General features: G+C 41.8%; 1 protein-coding gene across 3 annotated transcripts in view; it reads right to left on the bottom strand.

Moving 5' to 3' along the window:
• celsr1a (cadherin EGF LAG seven-pass G-type receptor 1a) overlaps nucleotides 1–12,445 on the bottom strand; it is an 85,528-nt gene that overhangs the window by 40,213 nt on the left and 32,870 nt on the right. For all 3 annotated transcript variants that reach the window (XM_058624040.1, XM_058624041.1, XM_058624042.1), the window contains exons 2-6: nucleotides 10,886–11,241; nucleotides 10,499–10,787; nucleotides 7,558–7,780; nucleotides 4,813–4,928; nucleotides 2,647–2,735 (exon numbers count right to left, since the gene is read on the bottom strand). In XM_058624040.1, coding sequence (XP_058480023.1) covers nucleotides 2,647–2,735; nucleotides 4,813–4,928; nucleotides 7,558–7,780; nucleotides 10,499–10,787; nucleotides 10,886–11,241 — 1,073 coding nt within the window. The remainder of the gene's footprint in view (nucleotides 1–2,646; nucleotides 2,736–4,812; nucleotides 4,929–7,557; nucleotides 7,781–10,498; nucleotides 10,788–10,885; nucleotides 11,242–12,445) is intronic.

Here is a 12,445-nt window from a genome sequence, read left to right as displayed (position 1 = left end):
AACAGCTCCCCACAGAGAACAGTGAGTGTTTTTGTTTGGAGAATACTAAAAAACATCACAGATGATACATTTTAATGAAGTCTCTCTGGGTCTATGCCAGCAAGGCTACCCACGGACAAGTGTGTGTGCATTTCGTTTCATGAACGACACACGTATGTATGCCTTTCTTCAGATCCAGACATTTACACGTCAACACGTCTAATCTACGGTGAGAGTATTACTGCTTTCTGACATATACATTTCCACTAATACCCTCCAGCAACTGATGTGGGGCTCAATTACCATCACTCAATCTTACTTCTGATCAGTCAACACATGAAAAAAAAAAAAGGCTGACCCTGTGTCAGCCTCAGGGTAATTTAACGGAATGTGTCACCGTCTTTGCAAATCACTGGTCTGCACTGAGACTGACATTGGTGGAACACACAGACCCCCCTCTTTCATTTACACACCAACAACACAAGGATGTACTCATAAACTAGTGTAATATACAGTTTGTGTGTGTGTTTTTGTGCAGGTACTACTTGTCTGTGCATGTCACAGGAGCAAAAGACCTAGTATATGATCAGTCAAGATGGAGAAATAAAAAAAGTTAACTGCACAGGACAGGAAAAACACAGGGGAATCTGTTCATACGTGTAAATTAATCTTGTCATTGCCATGGAGATCCGTGAAAACACGAAACACAAAGAAGTCCTATCTAATATCTGTGGTAGTCAGGAGCCTGGCAGCAGTGTTAACAGAGCTCTACAAGGACTGAGCCATTGTCTCTATCATCATCATACAGGCAGCGCTGCTAAAGAGAGCTGCATTCTGCCGGGAAACACCTCAAACAATAGATACAGATGTAACCCTGCAGCTAACATGGGACAGTGTAGCCTGATTCATCCCCTTTGATGAATACCTCACTGTAAAGGTGACCAAGATCGCTATGGGCTCCATAGCTGCTACACACAAAAAGAAGCAAACAGTGTGTGAAATGTGAGATGCTGCGCATTACAGGTTAGCGTTAGGCTAAGACGCAGGGTATTCCTTTTAACACACTGCAAGTCACTGGTGCTGCTGCCGCTGAAATACAATGCTGGATGTCTAAGGTCAAGCCAGGGATGCTACAGCTCCCAGCGGTGGATACATGAAGACAGATGTAGAAGGAAGGAGATGAGGAGGAAGGTGACATAAAGAGGGATTGATGTCTTTTGTAACATCATACCTCATTAGCATCATCCATGACTCACTGCCACGTTTTGGTGTCCCAATTAACGATATCACAGAACTTGTAGCAATACCAATATCTGTATTCTTTTACCTCTTTTAAACAATTTAGCTGTGAATATAACATTTGTCCTGTATGTAATTACCACCTTGCTATAACCAGCATTTTCAGAAACATAATCTTCCAGCGGTATGGCAGACATTTACCTCACATCTCACTCACATCCCTGTCACATGACGGTGGTGGCAGGCATCTCTCTTTTTAAAGTAGAGGTTGACCAATAATAGATTTTAAAAGACCAATATAATAACTATAGTTTGAAGCATGAAAACGCTGATAGCCAATTGATCAGTGGAAAGCCTGCTTCCTTTCCAGTTTGCGAGGAAAAACGTCACAACAATATCACAATAATCTAATGTGAATATGAATGCTATCAGTGGGATAATGCACTGGAGTGTGTCATTGCCTTTGGCCAAAATCATCCTTGATATATTCAGGGATTGACACATAATTTAAGGTCTGTTGCAAAGATTTGGCAGGAACGCAGTCATCTGATACTATCACAGCCAGAGTTTACCGATACTAATAGGTTGTTACATTTCCTACTGTAGCAGATTAATTTACCAAACCAACAAATTGGTCTATGTCTACTTTAGGCCTTATTGAATATATCAGATTTTTCTTTGTCTTTTTTCCAATATCCATCCAATATCTAATGCTCATAAGGCTCGAATTCATTATTCATTCAAAAACACCGTCCTATTAGGAAGAATTTACAGACAAATCTAAATTGCTCCACAACTGCAGGATATACAGTACTGTATATACAAAGAAAGCTAGTGTTATCTTATTTCCTGTTTGGTTTGATGTTAAAATAACAATGCCCACAGGCTGTGGAAGTTTGTTAGAAAATAACACCCACAAGTCAATGCAATGTAAGCCCTTCTAATATGATGTTACAACTGAAGTAGTTACATGAGCTGCAGTTGTGTAATAATCGCTGTCTCTTTTCTGAGATTGGAGCATCGTGGGAACGTCTCAAAAAACAACACTCGACACTGTGAATGAAGCAAACTAAGATGTCAGACGTTAAAAAAAACAAAATCGGTGATTAAGATTCCACTGAGGTTGTACAATCGTGGATGCATATTTAGAGGCGGAAACATGTAACTGTCAAAGTGGGAAATAACGCTGATGAACTTTTGAACCAGGCCTCCGCAGTGTCAGAGTCAGCGTCACCTTTTAAAGCCTTGCTTGTAAGATAAAAATCAGCACTCAAGGTCAACCGCCTAGGTAGCCTCAAAGAAAGCCACATTTCATATGCTTCACTCCCACATTATCACCAGTTATGATTTGAAGCTTCAATATAGACTGTGCACTTTCAAGAAAAAAGGGAGGCTGTGGTCAGTCGATTGGTTGATTAAGTTCCTTACCTTGTTGTAGTAATGGAGCTGAACGGAGTGCCATTGGCCGTCACTAACCCCGCCTGGGACGTAGGGAGACACTGTGGTCTTTGTCTCACCTGGGTGACAAGGATAGGAGGGGTTGGGAAGAAGTAAAAGCAGGGAGGGTAAAAGAAAAACATTGAAGATGAATGGGGAATGAAGAATGGTAGGAAGAGGAAAGAAGGGAGGTTTAAAAAGTCAATATAGTTTGTTTGCTTATTGGTTTAACAGTTAAACAGGAACATGTGTCAGTTCACCAAGGAGCCATTACTTAAGTCGGCAAAACTGTGAGAAAATAGTTAATTGAATAATCGGACATGCTATTACATTAACAGGTACTAAAAAAAGAAATATTAAAAGAAATGCAACATTACAAGCAATTACAATTCAAGAGGAGACTATAAAGTTAAAAAAAAAACACACACACACAGTGTTTATCAATACCATAAAGTTAATATATGTAAGGTAATGTTTGTTAGCCAACATTTGCCGCTAAAAACAACTGCTCAAACCAGACCACAAGAGGCTCTAACTACAAAACTGTGAGTGTGTTAAACTGAATGACAGTGCATTTTATTTTTTAATCAATTCTTCTTTTCATTGAGAAAAGTGAGATTGTGTTAAAGTGTATCTAAGAAGTTGATTTAATGAGAGGAGGAATCTTCAGTCAACATATTCTGTGGCTTGTTGATAATTTACTATTTAAGGAAAACCATGTGTCTAAACTTGACATATGCAGATTAATAGGCTTAAAGGCACACACACCGTGGTCATAAATCAACTTTTAGTCAAGCCAGTATTAATCTGCAGCATCAATAGCTTTCAGTGAGGAGATTGTGGCGCACAATGGCACCAAATGTACTCAGGGGGGGGCGGGGGGTTCACTCTGTTTGCCAAAGGCAGGAGTCGGAATCCACTGCTCTGGAAATCAGTAAGCCGTACAGCAACACTGACAAGAAATGCCACTCTTTGTGTGAGTGTGTTCAAAAGTTAATGAATCATGTTTGCTAACAGACTGGGGGGGAAAAAAGTACCTAACAAAGGTGAAGTTTAGATTCATAACTGTGTCCTTCTTCTCCTATCATCGGGTGCCTAATGTGATGATTCATGCGTTCAGCATTTTGTCATGTTTCAGATCTAAAGCAGGGCACAAGGACTTGGCATGGATTCCAAACAAGCTTCACCCAACATAATCAAACTGAGCTGGATTCCTCCCTGTTTGGAACCATGGGAAAATCAAGCAACTCTGAAAACAAACAGTCACCAGCGCAAGAAATATGTATTTGGTCTACAATCCTACAGTTACCATTGTAAAGGGGGTGTTTGCTTGTGCTTAAAGGTCCAGTCTGTAACATTTAGGAGGGTGTATTGGCAGAAACTGAATAGACTACCCATAAAATAAATAATAACAACCATAAAAATCACTTTTGTGTACGTAGCTATTTATATGTGCAAGGGCCGTGCTTTATGGAGCACCGCCATGTTTCCACTGCCGCCAGAACAGACAAACCAGCCAGAGCACACACCTTGTATGTTTAAGCAGAAGCTCACAACACAAAGGAGAATAAAAACCTTTCTGGTATGCGAGGGCCACCGTAGTTTCCCGACATACTTGGGAGAAGGACAGGTGAGTGGAATCGTTACAATCTGCAGTCTCATCATTAGATGTCACTCATTTGTGCACACTAGACCTTTAAAGTGTATGTTTGCATGTATATGTGCATGCGGTGGTAAGTGTGTTAAAGGCTTAAAAAACCTTTTGAAAAAAGTCAGTGTGTGTATCTTTGTGTTGGCCATCCTTTATCAATCTGGCATGTCCCACTCTGAGGAAGCAGCTGCCTTCAAAATAGCAACACACACCCATTCTTCTTACCTACATGCAAAGAAACGCACTGTATACACACACGAATGAACATGTTCAAACTCTGAACATTTAGATACATGCACAAAGACAAAAAGACACACAACGCTGCCAAATGATAGCAAATGCTGATAAGAATTATTTAGCAAGCCCTTTGTGAAAGTCACTTTAGATAAAGTGTGTTTAAACCTGCGTTTGCAGCTGGCATTACCAGCACTTATGTGTGACCACACACATACTTGCACACAGACACACACACACACAGTTAGAAAACACAAGCGGTGAGGCCTAACCTCCAGAAAAGGTGAGCTGGATCTGCTCATCGATGATCTCCAGGGCGATGAAATCATGTTTCTCATTGAATCTGCCATTGTAGAGGAGCAGAGCATTTCTTTCTCTGGTTGCAAACCTGTAAAGACAAATGTTTTTTGTGGTTATTTATTCCATAAATTGAAAGAACAGCATGAACAGAAATCTTTGAATTTAACCAAAAAACAAATGAGAAAATGGAACAGCAGGGTTAAGTTTAAACTCCTCTCATGTTCAGTATTGGCTGAACCAAATCACCTTTTCTGTTTATTTTGTAAAATTGCTTGACGCTGACTTATTTTTTCCATTTTTTTCTGGTCGTCATAATAAGGGCATGTCAAAATTCACCTATGTGTCAATTTTGTGCCGCTTATGCGCTTTTCCTTTGAAAACTTAGAATGACCCTTCAGATGTGTGTCACAGAAAAGATTCCAGTTGTTTTTCCATTCTAAAGCTCATGTTTCCTGTCACATTTCTAAGCACCTATCCAAGTCAAACAGACCGGGACTCAATGGTTAAGTGGCTTGCAGATAGTTTTATGATGAAAGAGCCGAGGAGCACTTGAGGAAAAGTCACTCGTAAAGGAAAGGCAGGATGTGTGAAGTCGGCAGGCGGCAGACAGGAAACAGTTCCTCTGCCTCAGACGATGCATGAACGTACCCACATGAGGGAGAAAAACCCGGTAACTACCTTTTCATGTGTTTATTCAATGGAGGTACAAAGTTCACATACATGGCTATTAGTGTGTGTGTGTGAGTCCGTGTGCGGAGAACAAGGTGAGGGCAGAGGAGTCAGCCAGCAGATGCCAGCGAGGCCAGGAGGGCAGGAAGTCAGGATGGCTGTAACCAAACACTGATAAGGGAAACTCATCACAGCCTTTCCTGTTTTCTCCGTGCTACAAAACCTTTCTCACCATCATGTGGATTATGAACTCGCACAATCAAGCTTACCTTACTTTTGTGTGTGAGTCTGAAACTCGCTGAACCAGGGTTTATTTTTCCTCCAGCAGTTTCAGTTTTTTTGAGAATGTGAGAACACAAACACACCTTGATGAAGTCACACATTTAGTCAGTGTGTGTGTGTTATTTGCCTTTATGAGTACCGTATGTGTGTGTGACCGTATTGAGACGAGGGAACTGGGACACAATGGAAAAGTGTGCACACGTTTCAGCACGCCCCAGTTGAAACACTACACAAACTGAAGTGTTTATTTGTGCAGTTCCTAAGACTCCATCAGTTACCATTTACTAACACACACCACAACAGCAATCACAAACACGCTGCTGTCCACAGAGGAAAGTTATGCGGGGTACCAATCCAAAAAAAACTATTATCCAGATGATTTACAGTCAAGACACTTATAAAGCCATAAAGCTCACATAGGATATTTATTTTCATAAGCTATTGAAATATTTATGTTTTGGCTTTTCTGAAACCAAGAACGTAACTATAAGCCCCTTTTCCAACGTTTCTCATTTACCTCATCGACCCCAAACTTTCCTCGAAAGAAGTACCTACTCACGACTAGGGACTTTTCAGATCACTATGAACTCTAGAGGGGCGGGGCTGTGTGCTGAAGAACACTGATTGGTGGAACCCTGCACCGCAGCTGTTTCAGTGCTGCCAACAATATTTAGCGAGTATTCACACCCCTCGCACCCTCCCATGCACATCAAGCGCGATGCGAAGAAACTAATAAATTATGCGGACGAGGGGGAAAATCCTATCATGGTCTGTCTGTGATCAGAGAAGGTTTCACATACACTCAGACACACCCAGCTGCTGCTGTCTCCAGCTGCTGCAGTGGAGAGCGAACGTCGGTGAAAAGTATTTTGAAGCTTGATTTATACACACTGTCCCACTGAAACTCCATTGCAACCCCCACCACAACACATTTCTTTTTTTATTAAAATTAAATGGGTTTGGGGAAACAAACACAATCAAGTGATATGCCAATGTGTTAAATGTTTTGACTGTACGTCGTCAACAACACTCTGACCGTGTGACATTAAAAAAAACATGAACGTTGAGGTGTGGTGGAAACACAAACCACACAGATTATTTTTCCCAGTTAATAAGTTCCTGGATATGTTGGTGGAAAATGGGCTATATTAATAGAAGTACTGAAATAAACAGCACTTTTATTTGTGCTGACAGGAGTTGCAAATGCTAGCATGCTTGGCTAACTAATTCTGCGACCAACTACACAAAGCTAGCAAGCTACACAACGAAACAACAGAGATTAACTGTTTCTTTTTAATCTCCACAAATCATCACCTTGCAACAATTCTGCCAAACACAGGTGTAAATAATCACGTAAACAATAATTGCCTTCAATTTAGCTTCTTCAGCTTCAGGGTCCTTGTGTTGTTCATGCTAGCTCACTGTTACCAGGCTCATGTCCGGAGCATTGAACTAAACAGAGCTATTGTTAATGTTAATTAGTAACACCTGCGCTTTCCCAACTATGTCGAAATGTCTTCTTGTAAACAAAAGCACAGTTAACATTGATAAGCTACATTTGTCCACCTCAAAATACTAAAATTTAGAGTTGTTAAGTTTCCCTTTTATCAGTGTAAACTCGGGTGTAGTCCACTACTTTCAACTTGAATTGAATCCAAACAGTTTTGGTAGAAAGGGAGCGTTTGGCAGTTGGTGGTAATTACGAGAGCAGGAAGTAGGAATGAAAGGAACAAAGAAAAGAAAAAAAGAGGTGATAAAACACTTACGTGAAGGAGACAGTGAAGTGGAACCTTTGCCGCAGGCCTCTGAAAGTGATGAAGGACTGTCCGGGGAAGCTGCGGGTGGTCATCTCACAGTAGGGCTTCTCGTACTCCCCTGGTAGACACTGGCACATGAATCCACCTGCCAGCCGGTTCACACACTTGCCACCGTTCTTGCACACACCTGGGACACAACGGCCTGATGATGCATTCAGCTCACAGTGTTCACCTAGGAGAAAAAATAAATAAAAATATTTCTGTTTCATGTACAAACTATTGCTTTTTAACCTTCTTTAATATGAACAGGTGACATATTCAAATGTTATATTTACTGTTGAATCTATGAACCGACTTACCTCTACCTATTGAGACAGTTTTATGTTAAAAAGGCCCCATTAAAAACACAAATTTAAAAGAAAAGGCCTTTCTCTATCTAAACACAACGTCTTTTTTATATGCCTGTAAGTCTATGCCACTAAGTGATTTGGCCATGTTTGGAGAGAAGACAGAGGAAGGGAGATAAAGAGGAGTAACGAGAAAGGAAAGGGAAAGATAAGGGCAAAATAAATGGAAGAAAGTTTGTGGAAAAGCTGAACATGAGGATGAGACATTCCATGCCATAGTAGAACTTGTGCTTATACTTTTTAACTGCACAGGGATCAGATAAGAGCTGACCTTCTAAATCTTTTTTAGCATCACTCCAGCGTGGATTTATGACATATGTTTTGTGTTTTATGAAAAATGTCGTCTTAAATAATATTGGATTGCCTGTAGAAATGTTCACTTCCCCCATCAACCATTTTGCTTCAAGAAAGTCCAATATTTCAGTAAACATTTAGTTCAATAGTTTAATAATACAATATCTACACCACAACTGTAAAATAAACTGCAATCTTATCTATTGAAGTTGCTGTAAGTGAATACAATTCTATTTTTCAATAAATGCAGCTGTAAAACAGTTGCTGGTAGGGAGTTGGCACAGGAGATGGTCTTCTATGATCTTGGTGGACTGGGGTTGTCTGTCCATCACTGACTAACTCAGAGGCTGCATGTTGATATTACTTTTAATTATCTTATAAAACCAAATTGAGTTATTTTCAATAGTTGGTCTCTCTGTGGGAAATTCCTCCTAAATGACCAAAATCCGTGAGTAGCGCCAGTTTTTCTGGCTCTGCTTGTTTAAATTCCTTCACTAATACACTGGGAAATGTCTTCTTTTTTATATATCATTTGTAATAGGTGCCCCTGTGTCCCATGCAGAGTTGTGTGTCAACTTGCTATCCAGACAAAATCTCCCAACCTGACACACACAGACCCCTGACACCGCCGTGAGGAACCAGCTAATGGCCCTTCTCTCTTCGGAATAATCCGGTTTTCCGAGGTGGAATTATAAGGATCTGTTTCCTATAATGTAGGAAACCCAAGGAGGACGGAGCAGGCCCCTCCCTCTGCTGTCATCAGCCGCATAATGGCCCCTGATGGTCGCTGGCTATCCAAATTGAACTGTGACCTTCAAAGAGGGGACACTGGGATACAGGTAAGGGGAAATGTGAAGGGTGAGTGGAGAAGCTGGACACGGGGAGAATGAAGAGAGGCCACGAGACGGCCAGTGAGTGACAAAGGCAGCTATAATCAGGTAATTACATCAGATAACATGGAGGAAGAGAAGGAGAGGAGTGGTAGAGTGTTGGGAGGGACAGAGAAAGAGGAGGGATGAAGGCTGTCAGAGGCTCTCAAGACTATTAGGGACAGAGGAGCGGAGACAGACGGTCAGGTATCAGATTCAATGAGGGGGGAATTATGGGAGGAAGATCAGTGACAATGGGAAATATTTGGGGGTGATTTCAGTGGGAATGATGAAAGTCTCTGAATCTTCTCATAACTCAGCTGAGGGCTAGGTTTTAGTTTCCACTTTCCCGCAGAGCCACTTCACTTCATTTCTGCATGCCTTCGTTTCTGTTCATACTTAAACGCATACATACTTAATCTTATGTCTTGTATATCCTTGTAGTCTTCGAGGACTGAGATGTGTAGATTTCAGAGTACTTCCTCGCCTAATCTCTGGGACGTCTTCTTCATTGCCTTCTTTGAGCAAAAGTAGAGTGTGCCACTAACTGGACTAGAAAGTAAGAATTAAGTGTGGACTCAAACTTTATGTATGCTCATGTTTGACCACTGTGGAAATGGGCGGATTATGAAATTCACGCCACACAGACTCTAGCAAACCTCTGCGGACAAAGATGACCTAATGATGTCACTTTACTTACAGCTCTCACGCACAACTGTTTACAGTTTCATACTACAATTTGTTGTTTTACTATGGACTGAAGTTGCAAATTAGCAATTGCTGCAAAATCTTTGTGCAGCACATCACATGCTATGTTAAACTGCATTATCCCTATTTAATAATTAAACATATTAAAGTGAAATTTGACAAATATTTTAAAAGCTAAATTTCACTACCTTGTGACTTTTCTGAGAATAATTATTATTAATGCCTTGTGGGTTTGAGTAACAGATGAGGTGATATTTGAGACAGACCTGGTTGGACCAGTAGAATCTGCATTCCACACACACCTATACGGCAATAAATCTACTGTTTTGTATGTGCGTACGTGTGTGTGGGTGCAGGTGGTGGATATACCTACAGCATTACAAAGCATGTTGTCTGGGGTCGACCTCAAGCTACAACAATAGGTGAGGGAAGGTCTCACAACCTGTCAGTGCGGTTTGTTTCGTTTTGTTAAAGTCATAAAAGCCATTGTCAGACACAAGAGGAAAACCTTGCACATACTCATAAAGGACTGCTGGGGCTTTCTTTGGAAACATATTACTGTAATGAAGTACTTTGTGTTTAGCACAATAGAGAACAGTGTAGTTGAAACAAAATGTGGAAAAATTGGACAAAAAACCGAATTATTTTTGCCAACATTTTTCATGTACTCACCGGTAAAGTCTTCCAGGCACTCACAGGTGTACCCGCCCTCTCTACTCCGGCACTTGCCGTTGTTCTTGCACGGCCCCGAGTAGCACAGGTCGATCTCCGTCTCGCAGTAGTCCCCGGTGAAGCCGACTGGACAGCGGCAGCGCAGCCCGTTAATGGGGTGGATGGGCCGAAACAGAACCGTTTCAGAGGCGATGAAGGGAGGAGAGCTGTCGAACTTCAGCACCGACACACACTTCATGTAGTTCTCACAGGGTTCTCGTAGGCAGATGTTGTCATCGAATGGCAACACCTAGAGAGAACATGAAATTTAAGTCATGTTATTAAAATAGGTTTGGTTCTGGATTTTTCTTTCTAACATCTGTTCTGTTGTTATGTGCACATGTGTACCTCCTGAGATGATATAAGCCTGAGCAGAGTCCTGTTGAGGTAGATCTGCTCCTGCAGCTCCTCCGAGGGGAAGAACGCCCCTTTACCCGGGGCCCCTCCAGGCTGCATCGCCGAAAATGTTACATTGAGGATGGAGCCCTGCACGTCCGTGTCATTTTGGATGTTGAACACAAACACCGACTCCCGCTTGGTGGAGAGCACGGCTGCTACGCCCTCAAGGAAGAGGCTGAGCAAGGGGGAGAGGAAGCGCTCCTGGGACATGTTCTCCAGGCGCACCGTGATGCTGTTGGTCAGCATGTCGTCGGTGATGATGGTGACGCGCAGCGTGCAGAGGGCCACGACCTTATGAACACCATCTGAAAGAACAAAAGTAGATGGTCCACTGTGTTATAGACTTTCACTTCAATGGCAGCATCAAAACAGAAATGAAGAGTGACAAGACAACAAATAAAAGTGATTGTATTGTACAAACTAGACAGTATAGTAAAAATTACTCTCAGACATGGAGTTAGGGTTATGTAAGGTGATGCTTTACTTCCTGTTAGTCTTTCCATTCTCTCTAATTCTCTGATTAACAAAGTGTAGGAATTAGTACACAAAAGAGGGTTCTCCATTTTTAAAAGATATGGCAAAAAAAGATTAGTATTGTTTATGTAATGCAAGGTGGCGTGTAGTCCTAACATAAAGGTATGGCATGATATAAAGATAATATCAGGTAAAACAGCAGCGATGCTAACATTACTCTAACTTCTGCTGCTGTCATGTCAAGCCTTAATGGGGCTTAATAGCGAGCGTACGTTAAATAGTTGCTTTTCACAGTTTTAGCTCACTTTGATTTCTTTTCTTAGCTCTACCTTGCAGCTTAGCAGCTTGGCGTGTTTACTGGTTAACACTTTTGCCACTAGATTGAATTAAGTTGTCGGTGCAGATTCTGTCTGGGAGTAATTGGATCTGGCTGGGATTTTTCCCCCTGGGGAAGGTTGGGTCTGGTCTTATACCTTCTTGTGGCACAACTGTATTCTCTGGTGCATACGGAGGGACACAGAAGGGTATGGGCTGCAGAGTGTAAAGAGGTGAAATACAGCTGACAACAGGTGGTGAGGCCAGATCAAACTGACAGGGGGTATAACACTGTGGAAAATGGGGCAGGGAGATGGGTCAGATTGCACAGCTTTGCTGCACAACACTGAGTACTTAAGTGTGTGTGTGTGTGTGTGTGTGTGTGTGTGTGTGTAGTGTAGAGGTGAAAGAGTCACAGTGAGGTTCGGCCACAGGTGCCCCGTCACTCTGAAGCCACTTCTAAGGACCTTAATCTCTTCTTCACACAAACACAGATGCACTGTCAATTATTAGAGCCGCTCATCGGGGGGAAGCGTTGCGCTAACTGCTAACCAGGCTGGAGGTCAACTCCAACACCATCAAGATGAAGAACTCACATAAACCCCATTCCCACGAACCAAAAAAAAACAGGTTTTGACCAGTGGTGATGTGTTTACTCAGAAGTCAAATGACTGCAACCATGTGGGTTTTTTTTGGCTTTGGCTACAATCAGCATTAGGG

The sequence above is a fragment of the Solea solea genome, chromosome 3, assembly GCF_958295425.1.
Source record: "Solea solea chromosome 3, fSolSol10.1, whole genome shotgun sequence".
In the NCBI taxonomy this organism is placed as follows: domain Eukaryota; kingdom Metazoa; phylum Chordata; class Actinopteri; order Pleuronectiformes; family Soleidae; genus Solea; species Solea solea.
The sequence above is the reverse complement of the archived record's forward strand: the minus strand, read 5'-3'. Positions and strand labels throughout refer to the sequence as shown.